Raw genomic sequence first — 17,655 nt, forward strand, 5'->3', positions numbered from 1 at the left:
TTGGAGCGACGCATTGTGTCGACTAGGTGGGCCCAATGGGCCCATATATGAGGTTGTATGGACGAAATAAGAATTATATGAAACCTTCAACACGTATCAATGGTTCGAAGATTGGAAGACATGGACCCTCAACCGACCCAACTTTTGCTTACTCTTTACATCTTGCCTGGGTGATTTGGCTGAGAATGGAAGACTCATTTTCTTCTGTGGTGACAGCCACAAACAATAATCTCACAAGATTGTCGAGGACAGTTGCGACGACTGCTTCTGCCTTGTCGTCCACCTACGGAGAACTCTCTGCGCCTTCGTACCAGCAGGCGATGCAGGATTTGTCGGGCCCACTATTTCGAAAGCGTTTGTTTAGTTTCCAGGCACGTACCTCGCCTTCGGAAATTGTGAAGTCGTCTTTAACTACCGATGCTACTCGGTTTAGATTGACCACCTCGCTTCCTGACAATTTGCTAGTATCACTTCCTGCTCCCCAAACCGCCTACTCGCTTTATCAGGGATTCGTTGCAACCCAGTCGGCAGACTCCGGTGATCCTAATCAGGACTTGGAGTCTTGCGCCATTCGCAAAGAGCTTGCTACCTACGAGATCCAAGAACTTGATGCGCGTATTGCGGAGCTGAACAAATTGCGTAGAGTCGTGTTCGACAAGGTTGCAGACCTGGAAAAGGAAGAGCGCCGCATTGAAAGAAGACTCGGTGACTCCAAAATGATAGAAAATGGCTCTCCTGATCCCGAGGACCTGAAAGACTTGCCTCGGCAAATACCCAAAACGCGGAGAAAGTCTATGCCCAAACGCGCTGTCCCCACACTACAAAAATTCTACGCTGCTGGAGACACGATCACTAAATTCGACACCGGAAGTGATTCCGTGGTAATGTTGGATTTTGATACACCTTTTGGTACCCTCGTTGCTGCTACTGGGCCCCGGCTGCAGGTTTGGGATTTGGGTAGCTCCGACCGGCTTTTAACTCTCGAAGGACATGATGCAGCTGTACAGTGCTTGCAAGTGGAAGGACCTCTGGTGGTTTCAGGCGCTAATGATGCTATGGTGAAACTTTGGGATATATCTGAAGGAGCGGAGCTTCAAACGTTACACGGTCATTTAGATGCTGTCACTACTCTACATTTCGATGACAACACTTTGGTTACAGGATCCAATGATAAGACTATACGACAGTGGGACATTGACTCTGGCCGCTGTATACAGACGCTGGACGTTCTGTGGACCCGTCCAAGCGAGGGTTGGGCGTCGGCTGGAACCGTGGGTGCGCTACAAAACTTTGACGCCGCTTTAGCAACCGGTACGGCTGATGGTATTGTACGACTGTGGGATTTGCGCTCAGGACGAGTCCAGCGGACGCTGGCTGGACATATGGGTCCTGTAACGTGCTTGCAGTTCGACGGTGTGAACCTTGTCTCGGGTTCTCTTGACAACTCCGTACGTGTTTGGGATTTGAGAGCTGGTTCTGTCATCGATGTACTCAATTACTCCTCTGGTATTACTTCATTGCACTTTGATGCCACAAGGATCGTTTGTGCAACCGGCCAGCCCATCATCCAAGTCTACGATCGCCACACGAAAGCCCAGTGGACCTGTGGTCCTGGCGACACTGAAGCCGATGCAGCACCTGTTGTTGCTGTTCGACAGCAAAAGGGATATCTTGTCGGTGGCCAAACATCTGGTGATGTTGGTGTTTGGGCTTGTTAACATATATTGCATTAAACATTATGAACCTTATTTAGTATGTGTATGCTTCAACTATCGGACAAGTGGAAGAGCGGTCCCTAGCAAGACGGCGAAAATCGTAACCAAATAACCATTAGTACAAAGAAAATTCTACTTTGAATCGATTCCCTACAAGACATTGCAGTAGTTGCTAAAAAACCGTGGTGAAAAAAAAAATCGGACTGTACACTATACATAAAATATAAATAACAATTTACAAGAAAGCAGCGTTTTCAGCTTTCCTCAACAACAACGCTCTTATCCCAGTTTTTATTTCCTCTATCTTCGCTATCGGCCCCAACACCGCGAGGAACCGGGCAAGGAAGAACCTGAGGAGCTGCCACTGTCAACACTGCAATGGCCATGGTTGTATAGAACATGGTGGTAGTCAAACCACGACGAACAGACCCACGCATATACATTCTTTTTATCTGGGTTCGTTCAATTTGCTTGTGGTTGGCGTTCAAACAAGTCTAGCGTAGACGAGGAGTATTGATGAACAAACTTGGTTACATGATTCAATCGATGCGATCTTAGTGGTAGATATTACCCCAACCCTAGAGCCGAGCAAACTCTATTTTCTCCGTGAGGTTGGGCCTTAGTAATAGGGGTCGATAAGGAGAGGTGTTAGTACAATAGACAGGGGTATAGAGTGGATAGGAACATATTTCAAAAATTGGCTGTGTTGGAGTCGTTGAATTGAACAAGCGGACGCGGAGTTCCTTATTGCAAACAAACATATACATTATAAACATTCTATACGAGGGACCAGCGCTTATTTGCTGAACGTGGTTAACCGACAGGACGGAGCAAACGGCAACTGATAGTTTGGCAACTGATAGTTTGAAAAAAATATTTATCTAGCGATGTTTACAGCAAACGAGGGTCAATTTAGCATTTATACTAGTAAATTCAGATATGTTTCACACTCTGGGAACAATACTTTCGTTGTTATTTAGTAGAACACATATGTTCAAAGTAACTACAGAAAAACTCCATTTTGTAGTACAAAAGCAAGCCGTTGCATAAGATAAAAAAAAAGTCACTGTACGCTATATCAGCCTTTGCAGCAACTTCAGGCCAGGTTACGCTCAAAAAAGCCCAGGTAGGTATGAGTAGCTATGTAAACAAGCTATCGCTACCTAACGCCTAGTGCTGTCTTCAACAGTTCGGATCCTCTTCTAAAGTCACGAGAAAGAAGAAATACATTTAATCAACTAATATGCACACTCTTGGCAAATTAGTTGGGCAATATGGTGCCAAGAGAACTAATATTATGGAGGTTCAACGCTCTATGTTCCCTGCAGGGCAGGCGTCAACATTCCGGGGTAGATATCACCATAAAACGACACATGTTGGGAACTGAATCGTGCACGCAGACGTAAGAGCAATTGGAGACCAGTGTGTTCAGCTTCAGAACACAAAGTATCATAGAAATCTACCAAGAGTATCGTTTTTTTTTAAACCGTCTCATTACGCGATCTCCTGACATACACAGCATGCATATACGCATTTCCGAAAAAGGTGACCGAAAAGCAACTTGATTCCGCCCGGAATTATATACACATACAATACGACACCAAGGTCATCACCAATTCGCGGAGGAAACGAAGCCATCGAGGTGTGGTAGCATGCTCGCAGGTGGTCATTTCCAACCGAGTGGTTTCTAGATCGAGAAGAGTGCGCTCACTCGCTAAGAGTTTGAGGCGACTATAAGCATGCAGGGATGTAATAATAAACCTTTTCAGTCATATATCGAAATCAGACCGATTGCCTCGAAAGCAAGATATCCAAGCAGAGCTAGACTACCATGGCTACTCTGACAGAACTTGCTCGGTCAAATCCATTCATTGCTAACCTCGAATGCTATGTATTTTCTCACAGGTAACAGCAACATGTGGTGGGGGCTATATGCAACTATAATACCCTTGCCACTGCGAGAGGTCTCAGATGAAGAGCTGCGAAAGATGCGCCAATTGGGCTTCGGTGGTCCAAATTGACACCAATAACAAGAATAACAAGGCATAAGGTGAGATCAAACCTTGGTAAGCCAATAGAATTTCACCATATACCTATAGAACCAGAAAAAAAGGGCAGATGTCGTCAGCTCCTTGGCGCGATGCAAGGGGACGCGCAGGTATGTACATCTTGGTAAAAGAAATTCTTCATGGCTACTTGGAGTACTATTTAAGCCAGGAGAAATCTCAGAAGTAACTCACCTCTTCAAGATGAACTTGAGAACTGTCTTAGTTACATCAATCTTTCTCTGTGGACAACCCGGCCTAGTCATGGGCCAAACCTCTGCCGTCCCTAGCGCATCTGGCTCTGCCGTACCCTCTGGAAGTGCTCCGGCCAGCGCATCTGACTCTGCCGTACCCTCTGGAAGTGCTCCGGCCAGCGCACCTGGCTCTGACGTACCCTCTGGAAGTGTTCCGGCCAGCGCACCTGGCTCTGACGTACCCTCTGGAAGTGCTCCGGCCAGCGCACCTGACTCTGCCGCACCATCTGGAAGTGCTTCGGCCAGTGCACCTGGTTCTGCCGCACCGTCTGGAAGTGCTTCGGCCAGTGCACCTGGCTCTGACGTACCCTCTGGAAGTGCTCCGGCCAGCGCACCTGACTCTGCCGCACCGTCTGGAAGTGCTTCGGCCAGTGCACCTGGCTCTGCCGTACCGTCTGGAAGTGCTTCGGCCAGTGCACCTGGTTCTGCCGCACCGTCTGGAAGTGTTCCGGCCAGCGCACCTGGCTCTGACGTACCCTCTGGAAGTGCTCCGGCCAGCGCACCTGACTCTGCCGCACCGTCTGGAAGTGCTTCGGCCAGTGCACCTGGTTCTGCCGCACCGTCTGGAAGTGCTTCGGCCAGTGCACCTGGCTCTGCCGCACCGTCTGGAAGTGCACCTGGCAGCGCTTCTGGCTCTGGCTCACCCTCTAGAAGTGCTCCTGGGGCTTCTGCTTCTTCTGTCCCAAGCGGCTGGGCTACTTATCCCCTCCCTCCAGTTTCTTGCCCCCCACCCTCGAAGGACACAATCGCCGGATGGTTTGCCGGCATCAAGAGCGCCATTGATGTTTTGATCGGAAGCCCTAGCAAGATTCTTGATTTGGCGAAGGGCGTCGAGGACGTTATCTGCGCCCTCGGAGATGCCAAATCCAAATCTCCTTCCATTGTAGATATCAAACCCGATCTGGTTGAACTGACCTCCGTCGCTGGAAAAATCAGCAGTGGCTTGATTGACTTGGCTGGTCGTGCTGATAGTATTAGTACCGATATCACAGCCCGCAGTCTCTTTGCTCGTGCGGACACTACTTTGCCCAAATATATCGAGGACTTGCTCAATGGAGTTGTAGACATGATTTTTCAGTTTGAAGCTGCCGTGACTGCTAGTGGTGACTGCGCTGATTACTCTACTTTGAGCAGCAACGTTGTCCTCTTGGGATCTGCTATGAGCTCTCTTGAGGCTGCATACAGTGTTTCTTCCCCGATTCCTCCTACACTCGCCCCAGACTGCCCTATGACCGCCACTCCTTCTTCCAATGGTACCTCTAGCGGAGCTCCTACCAGTGGTCCCTCTAGCGGTCCTTCTAGTGGAGTTCCCAGTGGTCCCGCCAGTGGTCCCTCTAGCGGAACTCCCTCTGAAACACCATGCCCTACATGCCCCCCTATCCCATGCCCCACATGTATCCCTGTTTGCACTGCAAGCCCTTGCCTGCCTGTCTGTGAGGTTTGCAAAGTTGTTCCCACTGTTGTGGAGACACTGACCACTTACTGCTCCGGCCCTACCACTATCTGCTTCAACGATGTCTGCCACACCGCTACAGCTGAGACTACTCTTACGATCACTGACTGCCCCTGCACTATCTACACTGCTGTGACACCATCTCCTTTGCCCTCTGTCCACCGCACCATTATCGAAACCCTGACTCTTGGCGGCAACACCGTTGTTGCTACTCACACTATTGGTGCTGTTCCAACTGTTGTGGAAACTGTCACTATCAACGGTAGCCCTGTTATTTCCACACGCACCCTTGCCGGGGTCCCCACCTTGACTGCTGGTGAAGCCACAGTCGCTCCTGTCCAGTCTGGTGCTGCTGCTCCTGGTGTTTCTGGCATTCCTGTTGGACCTGGTGCCGGCAATTCCGGTATTGTTGCTGCCAACGGCGCCAGCTCTTTGACCGCCAGTTTGATGGTTGTGTTCGCTGCTTTGTTCACTTTCTTCTAAGATTCCCCACACCTTTGTACATTGGAGATTACTTCCGAATTCTTCCAGGTTATATTTTATACCCATTTGGTTCGATCATCTACTAACTAATTGGAAGTAACAATATGTAGTATAATATCCAAACCAATCTCGCTACGCATGTGATAACTTTTGATTAACCTCAAATCTACCTTGCGTGTTACTAAGAAATATTTCCTATACCAAGTAGACAGGAGGGGAATGCTGTGTTACATCGGGATTCAGTGTCTTTATAAATGCGCAGGAACAAACCAACCTGGGCCGTTTGAAGTTTATCCGATTCTGTGAAGTTCAATCGGGAATGTGTACGGAGACAAGTAGGGTACCATTTTCACGAGCGCTTTCAAACAAGTCTCATTTGCTTAAAAATTTGTGCCCTCATTACCGAGTAACATATTACAGGCATGCGCGCGTCAAGTGCGGTTAAATATACATTTGAGATGTCCATGCACAGGCTTCAAAAAGAATGCCATTGCAACTGAATACAAAGGATCGCCAAGAGTGGGTAGGTTAGAAAATAAATGATTGCAGCGGTAAAATCTCAAGCAATCGATATGCGAGGTTCCTAAAAACAAGACCCATGTCACCGCATGTATGCTTAAAGTAGGTGCATAAACTCATAATAATGTGTGAGCGAAGTGTCCTCAAATCACATATTGGAAAGAAATCAAAGTGCTTCAACAATCGGTAGTGAGAGAAGGTTCTTCAAGATTTTCAGTTAATGGTTAAATAATTTTTTGGACTATAGTGTCTTTGTTAGCCTAACCGTTTGTCTGAAGAACGTTTGCCCAAATGCACCGTCCTGCATGCTGCAGATGTGGTCTTTGATATGGCACGCAACAGGAGTACTGAGTATATAGAAGCGCGACCATCGCACTTCGGGCCACAAAAATCAATGAGGCATACCTCGATCGTTTTCGCCGCCACACTTACCACCAGCTGCTTCGCAGATACTTCCCCAGTGACACCCATACCTCCTTCAGGTGGTGTCACCCTCTCAGTTAACACTTCTTTTTCTGCCACCACCGCCACATCTTTTATTACGGTCACTAATTCTTCGTCCTCCTGGTTTGCTGGATACTCTTCTTCTGTCGCCGCATCATCAAATGGCTCGTCCCCCTCTGCCGTTGTCTCGTTTCTTACCGAAGGCTTGTCCTCTACCGTTAATGCATCTTCTACTGAAGGCTTGCTCTCTGGCGTATCTTCTGCTGGAAATTATTCCTCTGTGGCTGCGACATCTGTGGAAGTCGCGTCTGTCACCGCAACTCCCTATGTTACTGCCGTATCTTCTAATGATGTTCTTTCAGCTGAAGATTCTTCATCTGCCGAAACTTCATCTGCTGAGGGTTCTCTCCCTCTCACCGTCGTTCCCTCCACGAAAGGCTCGAACTTTGTGTCTTTCACATCTCCTGGCACTGCTTCCTCTTCTAACAACGTTATAATTTCTGCCAATGTCTCTTCCGCTGCCGCTGTCACCTCTACTGGAATTTCTATTTCTGCCTCAGTCGGATTATCTGCTGAAAGCTTCTCTTCCGTTACAGGCGCACCTTCTACTAAAGGCAATTCCTCCGTTTCAAATGCATTCCCTACCACCTTTACATCTTCTGCTAACGACTATTCCACTTTCGTGGCAGTCTCTTCTGTCCAACGGGTTTCCCCTGTCACGTTAGCCTCTTCAGCCGAAGTATCATCCACTGAAAGTTCTTTATCCGCCACTTTCGCAACTTCTACCACAACATCTCTTTCAGTAAATATCTCTTCTTTGGCTGAGATGTCTACCCCCAGTGCTATCGTCACCCCTTCACAGGCATCTGCTAAATCTATCGCTTCTGGTAATGTCCGTGCCCTCTGGGAGACTCGGACTCTTCCCGAGATCAGCTGTTCTGCCCCAGTTCAGACCGTTTTCAGCGATTGGATCAGTGCAATTGGTAAAGCAGCTGACTCGGTGAATACACATGTAAGAGAAGGCGTCCTACCCAGCGCCGCTGCCGCCGTGGGTTCCCTGGTCTGTGAGTTCAGAAATGTCCCTGGTAATGCAACTAAGTTCAATGCTCATGATAATTTAGCTGCATATAGTGCCGTCAATGCCCGTGTTGCAATTGCTTTGGCTGAGCTGTCTACAAAGGTTGATACACTTCATGAGGGCACTGATCCAGCTCGTCTGCAAGCTCGTGCTCTTGTTACCCTCCAGAACTATGTTCAGAACTATATCTCTGGTGCTCTTAGCTTTGAGATGGTGATGTCCGCAGCTGTTGAGTTTGACACTACCTGCTCAGATCGTATTAGCTTCAGCTCGGATGTTGACGTTATGAGCTCTGCTTTCAATATTGCTGGTTTGGTCTTCTCTCTATATATCTACGAGATGACTGCACCAACACTCTGCACTTCTCAATTGATTCCTACCAGCGCCTCTGCGAACGCACCAACAGTCTGCAGCAAGACCGAGAGCGCCGTTACTACAGTCGTTACTGCATACACGACTTATTGCCCTGAGCCTACCACAATATGCCACAATGGTTTTTGTCATACTGTCACAAAAGCCACTACTCTGACCATCACTGACTGTCCCTGCACAATAACCTCCATACCTCTTGTCGTTCCGACTGCCAAGCCTGGTTCCAAGACTACCTCCACAAAGCCCGTGGCCCCCGTTTCTGAGTCACCTGATGTTGTTTCCACTCTCGTCGTTTCTGATAATGTTGTCCCCGCTAACGGTGCCATTAGTTTCAGCACCAGCATGTTTTTGACTGTTATTGGTGTGCTTGCTGCTTTGTTCTAATCATCATTGGATTTCACAACTTTACCATTGCTGTAAAATAAACAAATAGCTACGATTAAGGAGTTTGATGGTTTAATTTTAGCAGAAATCTTTCCAAATGGATCGGATCGCTTGGAATGTGGGTCTGTTGCTAAACTCGGGTTTTTAGTCACTCAAACACTCCGAATAGCGTACTAATAGATGTAGTTTAAAAAGCAAATAAGAAACACAAAACTGAAATCTAGTTTGTTCGAAAGCACTATGGTTTTTGGCGAGTTTAGCGTGCCAAATTTTACGTTATCCCAATGCATTAATTGCAGAATTCTCGATATAAACTTCTGGCTATCATTTTGATTCACCTTCGATCTAACTGAAGCCACGCGGCAAAAATACTCTGGAATGCACTGATCATTTGGTAAAACAAATAATTCAAATATCCGCTCCATTTCGGGTTTGTCTCAGATCAAGGAGGTATGTTCTATCGAGCCAAGCATTCTAGACATGCATATACGCTACCCAAAGAATGTGCGAACCTGAGCTCAGCAAGATAGAATATGACACCAGTAGCGAGAATTTATCACACCAAAGACCATTTGAATCAAATGTATCTAATTTTCAAGTCAGATAGAAGCAGTTGCGATGCTTCACCCTCCGCCACTCTTCCAGATCCCCGTCTATTGACAGCTTCGGTACATGCATCAAGTAATAATCATAAGCAGGGCAGCCAAACATGCATTCAAGGGGCAAACATGTAAATAAAGACTATATAAGACATATCGGGTTGAGTAGACGGGAAAACTACATCGCAATGAACACTTTCCTTACTTTAATCACTCTCGTTTCTGGTCTCGCCTCTGCTCAGAATGTTACCTCTTCAAGTGACCCGGCCAATACTTCCTCCTCGAAGGTTACAACAACTGCAGCTGTGAATACTTCCTCCGCTGAGGTTACAACAACTGCAACTGTGAATACTACTATCTGCACTGACACTGCTGTCTGCTCCACAAGTGAGCCCGTTTGCACTGCAAGCCCTTGCGTACCTCTCTGTGAGTCGTGCGAGGTGAGCACCGTGGTAGTAACCGCTCTCACCACTTACTGCCCTGAGCCCACTGTGCTCTGCACTAACGATGTCTGCCACACTCTCACGGCTCCTGGCACTTTGACCATCACTGACTGCCCTTGCACTATCGCTACTGTGGTTACACGCACTGGTGGTGCTGCGCCTCCTCGTGCTACTCATACCGTTGCTGCGCCTAACGGAGCAGTCACTGTTGCTACTGTTTCAAACCCTGCCAACACTGTCGCCGTTGCACCCTCTAACGGAGCTGCTACTTCTGTTGGTAGTCTTATGGCCATCATCGCTGCCTTCGCCGCTTCCCTCCTTTAATACCCAGAAGCAGCTAGCCATACATAGTCAACATGTCGTAAAATTGATTCAAAAACTTCGAATTCCTCAAGCTTACTACATACATCCAGTCATATAAACTTTATCGAGGCATTGGCATACCTTGAGGGGGCGGTGCCGACTCTTCGTTCTTTATGGTTTCGTCCACCGACAGGACAATACATGCTGCCTCAGTTGCGGCTTGAAGAGCATTGGTTTTGACAAGAGAAGGCTCCCAAACGAATCTTTCGTAGTTGTTGCCCACAGAGCCTGTCGAGAAATCCACACCTGCCCAAACGTCGCCCTGGTATTGTTTCATCCGCAGCAGGTTGAGAACGTCTATGCTATCAAAGCCGGCGTTCTCACAGAGTTGACGAGGGATAACCTCAAGGGCACGAGCAAATGCAGCAATGATGAGCTGTTCCTTACCTCTTATTGTCTTTGAAGTTTCGCGAAGGTATTTGGACACTGCCATTTCACAGGCACCACCGCCAGCAACGACGACATTGTTCTTAACCGCCCGCTTGACGACCATAATGGCATCGTGCAGCGAGCGTTCAACCTCAGCAATGAACTGTTCAGAGCCACCACGAAGAATAAGAGTGCAGGTGCTGGCCTTAGGGCAGCCTGTGAAGAGGTTGAAACGCTCACCACCGACTTGACGCTCCTCGAAGTGTTTGCAAGTACCCAAGTGCTCCTCATGGATATCCGAAGTGGTGCTTTGCAGCTGGCCTCCAACAGCAGCGAGAACCCGGTTCATGTCTTCGTTGGAAACGCGGCCGGCACAGAAAATATCCCGATCGGCAAAAAACTGGGTGGCAAGATCACCAATGGGCAACTTGGACAAAACGACCTGCGCGCCAGTGGCTTCAATAGCCTCAAGCTTATCCAAAATAATTTTCCATTCGGCGTCAACAACTGCCTGGTAGTCAGAAACGGTGTCAACACGGACCTCAGCGTTGTCCTTCTCAGCCTTGAGCTCTAGTTCGACATCGAGACACACGATTTTAGGATCCTCAAATTTCTTGGGCTGCTGCTCGAAACCGGCATACGAGAAGGTCTTTTTGAAGGCAGTGCCGTCGACGAACAACGTATCCTCGATGGAGCCACCAAGAACCTTCTTGATACCAATCAATTTGATGTTTAAATCGTCCTGGTCCAAAGTCATGACCGCGTCAACAACCATCTTTGTGAAAAATTCACTGTTGGCGTTGACAATCTTGGAGGACATGGCGGTGGCAGCGCATCGCTGAAGAAGGCCACGGAATTTTTCCGGATCAGATTTGTCGATCGTCACAGCAATCTCCTTGATATAGCTGATAGCAAGTCGCAAAGCCTTACGGTAGCCTTTAATAATGGTCTCCACAGGCACGTTTTCCTCGACAAATTGCTTTGCCTCTCGCATCAGCTCGCCAGCAAGAATGGTGACAGATGAAGTACCATCGCCAACCTCAGCATCCTGAGACTTTGAAATGTCCACAAGAATACGCGCAGCAGGGTGAACGACATCCAAAAGACCCAGAATCGTCGCACCGTCGTTGGAAATCGTTGCCTTGCCATTCGGGTCCACAACCAAAACGTCAGATCCCATAGGGCCTAGCGTCGGGCGAAGGGTGTCCTGAACAGCGATACAAGCATTTATGTTCGAGATTGTCTGGCCCCTACCTTGCGAGGTGTCAGTTCCTTCTTTCAGAACGACAATAGTCGGAGTTTGGCCTCCAAAGCTCATAGTTGGAAAGATGAGTTGGTTAATCAGCAAGCTTGCATTAAGTAACTTTTTTCGGGTGGGAGAAGCATGAATAATTGGGCTTTATTGTACGTGAAATAAATAAATAGAATATAGCTGGGGGGAAAAAAGAACACTGCGGTTAGCCCAAAAAGCTTTTAGAGCGTCTCAGTAAAGCCTTTCGGTTATGATCTGCTGACGATGTCGTTTTCGACAGCGAGGCACTGCTCGGATGACCAAGAATGTCTCCTCCAACAGACTCTTCGGGCAAGGGGGGCATAACCGCGAGGTCGTTCAACGTCAAAAGCAGTTTGTGAAGGTGGGGTCGCCTGAGGGGTTTGGCTAGGAACAGCGACATTCCTACGGCGAGACATTGTTGGACGTTCTCATCGCCAGTAAAGGCAGATACAGCGACGATGGGAATTTTCACATCCATTTCACCCCGCAGGATTTTAGTAGCTTGCCGTCCGTCCAGGTTGGGCATTTGGATGTCCATGAAAATAACGTCATAGGGTTCTTGTGACTCAAGTGCCTCTTTAGTCTGCTCAATTGCCTCGTTACCGTCGTTTGCAATGTCAATATTCTTCAATCCTTCGAGATTAAGCATCCGCACCATAACTTCTTGGTTCACCTTATTATCATCTACAACCAGCACGCGCAAAGACTTTGATACTGTACTTTCGAAAGACGTGCCGCGTTTCATGGTGGGCCGTTCGGCGGGACTAAAAGTAAGAGGAGTTGTTGGCTGAGAGCCGCCCGGAGACCCTTTCTTCGCAGAGGTGTGATCCAAAGCCATTTCAGCTTTGCGAACAATAGTCTCTGAAGAGTAAAGTTCGTATTCCGGCCAAACATCGCTGCTGCGACTTGACCCGGGGGTGGTGACTCCTTCACGAGACGGAACATATCTTAGAGGCACTCGGAAGGTAAACTCAGCACCGTGGTTCAGTTCGGATTTCAGGCTGATAGAACCACCCATCCGCTCAGCAAGTTGACGACAAATAGATAGACCAAGTCCAACACCGGCCTTGCGAGCCGTGTTGTTGATGTCACCCTGCACAAACGCTTCGAAAACACGCTTCTGCAAATGGGGCGCAATACCAGGCCCTGTGTCGCGAACAACAATGGTGACCAGACGCTGATTAGGTGTGTCCGCAATTTTGTCCGCACGAACGAAGAAAGAGACCTTACCACCCGAGGGGGTGAACTTGAGACTGTTGGACATCAAATTGAAAACAATTTGCAAAATACGATTGATATCGCCGTATAGAATAAGATTTTGACAAGATGGATCAGCATGGATCTCAAGTTGAATGCCGCTGGCTTCACTCTGTTCCCGGAAAACAGCGGTCAATTGAGCAGTCGCCTCGGCGATCATGAATTCATGTTCATCCAAATCCAGATTCTCAACTTCGTTCTGCGAAAAAGACAAGAGCTCAGTGAGTAGATGCAGCAATAATTCACCACATTTGAAAATAGTTTTCAAGCTTCCATGGACATTGCTCAGATTATCCTCGGTGAGGTCTTCTTCTAAACACAGACTAGCTGTTCCGAGAATGCCGTTCAGGGGGGTACGCAGTTCATGCGTAACTCTAGCCAGAAAATGAGACTTTGCATTGTTTGCATCATTAGCGACCTGCTGGGCGAACTGAATTTCAGACTTACGTGCCTCGACACGCTCCTCGAGAACCCTATACTGCTCCCTTAACTCATCACCCATTTCATTAAATCGTTCGGTGATGAGATCCAACTCATCACGTATATGCTTTCGCAGTGGAACCTTTTCTGGGACCTGGCTTTCAGAAGTGCAAGGTGCACTAGCATCAGTAATTAAAGCTTCTTCGTCTTGATTGTAGCTGTCAATGTGGCCAATTGTACTCTTTTCTCCACCACCTGGCCCCGGGGGGCCTCTGGGTCCTTTATAATGTTTAAACGGGGATTTGAAAGTTCTGCCCAGCTGGTGCCAAGTAGATGGTTGCTTTTGGTGGGTAGTGGCTTCTTTTAATTTGACGATTTGCCGAGTTCCAAATTGGCCCAAGACAAGAGCAACAATAGCCATTCCTGCAAACACGCTGCACATTGTAATTACGATGATGTTTCGGAGATTGTGAACCATTCTGAATGTGCCCGCGTGAGACTGCTGGAGAAGCACCACGTAGTTTTTATTGAAAAACGTCATTGCGACCACCGAAACCATAGATTTATTAAGACCACCATTTACAACTGCGTGTGTTTCCTCTTGGTTGGCCAGCTGTTGACTGATGGAGTTGGGTAAAAGCGAACTCTGTCGATTTGCGCCATCACATGCGGCAACCGGTAGCACATAGGTGACGGAGGTGCCAGACTCAGACAGCTCTGCCATTGCTGCAGCACAAATTCCACTGGACAGCATACTTGCGTTTGTTTCGTTCAATGCTTGTTCGACTTTTACGGAGGTGAAGATGGCCGTTGCATAGCCGAGTAAGTTTCCATTAACGAGCTGTGAAGGCTTGGTTGGTTGACTCCAAATTTTGGATACAATTACCGGCACAGTCAAGCTGAAAAAGTAACTTGGGGTGTTTTCAGCTCGGTCTGGACCGGCGACATAAATTCCTGTTTGGTTTAACGTGGACGCGGCGATGTCCTTCTGGTAAATAATGTCGGAGTCCAAAGGCATAAGACTTGATGGGATCGAGACATTAGCCATGGTGTTGAGAACAAAAGAAGTGAACTCTGTCGTGTTTTGAAAGTAGATTGTCAAGGCCACCAAGGAAGAATTATCCAGACTGCTGGTAAGAGTGTCGTTATAGGCGGCAAACACCTGCTCGTCGTCAGGAGCCTTCATGATCTGCTGAACCTGCGAGGATGTCGTTACTCTGAGCAATTGACTTAGCATAGAATTCAGTAGCGTGTATACCTGGGTCTCCTTCATGCTGGACTGCACGTCCAGGTTCGAGGCTTCGAGCCCCAGCAGAGCGTCTCTACTCAAAACCCAGACGGCGCCACCCAAAATGCCCACACAGCTCAGCGTGAGTAGCCACGCTATCAGCACCAACCGTACATTTATTGGAATGTACCATGGTCGCATTTTTTGTCTTCTACAAGAGGTTGGGGCTATAGGGGTAGAAGGGTGTTTAGTCAGAAATAGAAGTAGAGGAATAAATACATCAAAGGACATGGATTGAATACTTACCTTTTAGCCTTCTTTGTAGGTGGTGGTGCATGCAGTTTTTCGAACAGGCTGTTGAGGCCGAACACGAATCGGGGTTGGAACGTGACTGTGATATCCAGGTGATCCGGGGTTTTGGGAACAACATCCAAGACCTCTATTAGGTCACTGATCCGGGTTTCCCCCGCGTAGATATTGTCTTCATTGATGACGAGATCCAAATCGGTGATCTGGAGCACAATCTCCAGCCCCTCTTGGGTGTCGATTCGTTCTCGCAGCAGCCCAAACACTCTATCCAGGGTCAAGAGATAATCTGGCGCTTCGGCAAGAATTGCATTTTCGCCAACAAGTGCAATAGGGTCTTGGCCTTGCAAATGAAATATCACAGGGCAGGTAAGAAGCTCGTCGTTCTCAACTTCTACGTCGAGGTCTTTGTTTCCGCCAATCTCGGTGATTGTGATCTCTTCGCTTTCGCCCACACGCTCTTCGCTTTGGACTCTAGAAGGAGGCTCCTCTATAATTGGGCTTTGTTCTGCAGCCGCATGTACGTCCTGATCGCCAACTGAAGCCTTCATCTCGTCCATCTCGTCCTGAACCTCCGGAAGCTGCTCGAACGTATTAAGCACACTGTCGGGTGGACTGTTAGCGAGGGCCTCAAGGTCCTCGAGTGCTACCTCCTGCTCTTGCTCTGTTCGATCCTCAACTTGCTTTCGCAACTCAGGGTCGCTCCACTCCGCAATTATCTCGCTGGCTGCCACATGTGTACCGCTCTCATCATTTTTTGCTTCGTCCTTCAACGATTTTTCAGCCTCAAGCTCTCCATTTTCATAATCCTCTAATAAAAACTCCTCTTTATCCATATCGTTGAACAACAACTATACGCGATTAGAAAGAGAAAGGGCGAGGGAGGTTAAATTAGGTAATTATAGCGGACATCACGTGACTAGATACTAGGTGAGCGGTCGAAAAAGAGCGACCCAGCTGTACAATTTGAGTTGACTGTACCTCGTAATGTAGGCGAGCCAACTTGTCAACTCAAGGACTCGACGCTTGAGTGACCATTTTGAAGGATACTGGCTGGCAATGGACCGAATTCTCTCTTTATAGATTGTCGTGGTGCAATACTGGGCCATAATGAGAAAAGTGCGAACAATCCCCAGCGGGGAATCGAGCTTTTCATCGAGATAACGGGTCAGGTCATTAGTTTTGAGAATGAGCAACACAATGTTGGGCACTTCACGCAGCATTTGCATGACTTGAACAAGTAACCCTTGCTGCTGAATCTGCTCAGACATGCGGGTGGTTTCGGTGCTTGTTCGACGAGACATGACATTGGTTTTGGCATTCTCCGTGTCGCGGCCAGTGATTGCCGCAATGAAAATATCGAACTTGTCGGGACCAATACCTGCGAATTCCTCAACGTACTTTCTCATGTCTTTCTCATTGCTGTCCAGCAGGGCCAGCCACAAATGCGCATATGCAAGACGGGTTTTAGATGGAACATATCGATAAAGGCCGTGGTCATAGAGAATAACTTCGAAATTATGCGGGCCGTGACGTTCATGTTCTTCTAAAGGCCGGATAGCGATATTTCCAGCATGCGGGTCACAGTGAAGGCCAACGCCTGGGGTAAAAATCATATTGTTGAAAATATGGGAGAAGCATTCTGAGAGCTCGCTTCGTGAGATGTTGTGCTTTTCCAGAAACTCTAGATCGTCGGGCCGACCACCGGCACAAAACTCCATGCACAACAGGCGACGGCGAGCCCAGAAGACTTTGGGCACTCTTAGAGCAGTAAGGTCGTAGAACGGCTCGAAATAAATGCTTGTAAAGCCAGCATTGCGTGCCTCCTCTCTGAAATCAAGCTCAGTGTAAATCGAGTTTTCAATCTCACTCGAAAGCCATCGGAGGGGATACTGAGGGAAAAAATACTCAATTGCATCAATGGCTGATCGAATCAGCATGATATCCAGAGGAATGAACCTCTTCAATGAGGGGTGTTGAACTTTAACTGCAACCTTTGTACCGTCTAGGAGCTCTGCCCGATGAACCTGAGCTAGAGAAGCTGTTCCAAGCGGCTCACGATCGAACGAAACAAACAACTCTTCAATGGGTTTGCCTTCATCTTCGAGAATTAGCCGTTCAACGTCCTCATAGGGCGTTGTTGGACATTTATCTTGCAACGGGATCATAGTCGACGTCCACTCTTCGGGAAACAAATAAGTCAATGCGGCAATATGCTGCCCAATTTTGATAAACAAGCCGGCATTTGTTTCCAAAGCCCAGCGGGTGATCTTGGCGCACCGAGTATGGCACTCCCTCAAAGCGGCTTCTTGTTCCTCCGGACTGTCGTATTTTGCGGTTAAAACGGAATGGTAAGCCCACGAGCACCGGAAAAGAACATAGGAAACCGTAGCGGCCCGTTTAGTTCCCAAAGCCGTCACATCGACCGCTGTTTTGAAAGTCTCGTTCACATTATAAGCCCCAACTGTGGCCGCAATAATACCGGCTCCCCAGTACACTCTCTTCCTGCTCCAAAAGCTTCTGCGGGTTATTTTGGGAACCACCGTATCATTTGCCCGGTTTGCTGTTCGACTGAACTGCCGCACCATAATCAAGGGCCGCATCGGACCCCACAACGGCGTCAAACGGCGGAGCATGACAAATTCTGGAG

At 48.1% G+C, this 17,655-nt stretch overlaps 7 protein-coding genes across 7 annotated transcripts; 4 read left to right on the forward strand and 3 right to left on the reverse strand.

Annotated features, from left to right (window-relative positions):
* Positions 1–77: 77 nt before the first annotated feature.
* B9G98_02381 (Mitochondrial division protein 1) lies at positions 78–1,718 on the forward strand (the record flags this gene model as incomplete). The annotated part of the gene is made up of 1 exon (XM_024808938.1): positions 78–1,718. The coding sequence occupies one exon, from the start codon at positions 78–80 to the stop codon at positions 1,716–1,718; it is 1,641 nt and encodes a 546-aa protein (XP_024664706.1).
* A 2,306-nt stretch (positions 1,719–4,024) lies between these two features.
* B9G98_02382 (Titin) lies at positions 4,025–5,950 on the forward strand (the record flags this gene model as incomplete). Its single annotated transcript, XM_024808939.1, has 1 exon — positions 4,025–5,950. The coding sequence occupies one exon, from the start codon at positions 4,025–4,027 to the stop codon at positions 5,948–5,950; it is 1,926 nt and encodes a 641-aa protein (XP_024664707.1).
* Positions 5,951–6,863: 913 nt separating this feature from the next.
* On the forward strand, positions 6,864–8,747 carry B9G98_02383 (hypothetical protein; the record flags this gene model as incomplete). Its single annotated transcript, XM_024808940.1, has 1 exon — positions 6,864–8,747. The coding sequence occupies one exon, from the start codon at positions 6,864–6,866 to the stop codon at positions 8,745–8,747; it is 1,884 nt and encodes a 627-aa protein (XP_024664708.1).
* A 787-nt stretch (positions 8,748–9,534) lies between these two features.
* Positions 9,535–10,113, forward strand: B9G98_02384 (putative cell wall protein SPI1; the record flags this gene model as incomplete). Its single annotated transcript, XM_024808941.1, has 1 exon — positions 9,535–10,113. One exon carries the CDS (start codon positions 9,535–9,537, stop codon positions 10,111–10,113), a length of 579 nt encoding a protein of 192 aa, XP_024664709.1.
* A 100-nt stretch (positions 10,114–10,213) lies between these two features.
* Positions 10,214–11,839, reverse strand: B9G98_02385 (putative T-complex protein 1 subunit eta; the record flags this gene model as incomplete). The annotated part of the gene is made up of 1 exon (XM_024808942.1): positions 10,214–11,839. The coding sequence occupies one exon, from the start codon at positions 11,837–11,839 to the stop codon at positions 10,214–10,216; it is 1,626 nt and encodes a 541-aa protein (XP_024664710.1).
* Positions 11,840–11,978: 139 nt separating this feature from the next.
* B9G98_02386 (Two-component system protein B) lies at positions 11,979–15,841 on the reverse strand (the record flags this gene model as incomplete). Its single annotated transcript, XM_024808943.1, has 2 exons — positions 11,979–14,835; positions 15,006–15,841. The coding sequence occupies 2 exons, from the start codon at positions 15,839–15,841 to the stop codon at positions 11,979–11,981; spliced, it is 3,693 nt and encodes a 1,230-aa protein (XP_024664711.1).
* Positions 15,842–15,931: 90 nt separating this feature from the next.
* B9G98_02387 (ABC1 family protein MCP2) lies at positions 15,932–17,641 on the reverse strand (the record flags this gene model as incomplete). The annotated part of the gene is made up of 1 exon (XM_024808944.1): positions 15,932–17,641. One exon carries the CDS (start codon positions 17,639–17,641, stop codon positions 15,932–15,934), a length of 1,710 nt encoding a protein of 569 aa, XP_024664712.1.
* Positions 17,642–17,655: the final 14 nt, after the last annotated feature.

Source organism: Wickerhamiella sorbophila (assembly GCF_002251995.1).
Source record: "Wickerhamiella sorbophila strain DS02 chromosome Unknown contig3, whole genome shotgun sequence".
NCBI lineage: Eukaryota > Fungi > Ascomycota > Dipodascomycetes > Dipodascales > Trichomonascaceae > Wickerhamiella > Wickerhamiella sorbophila.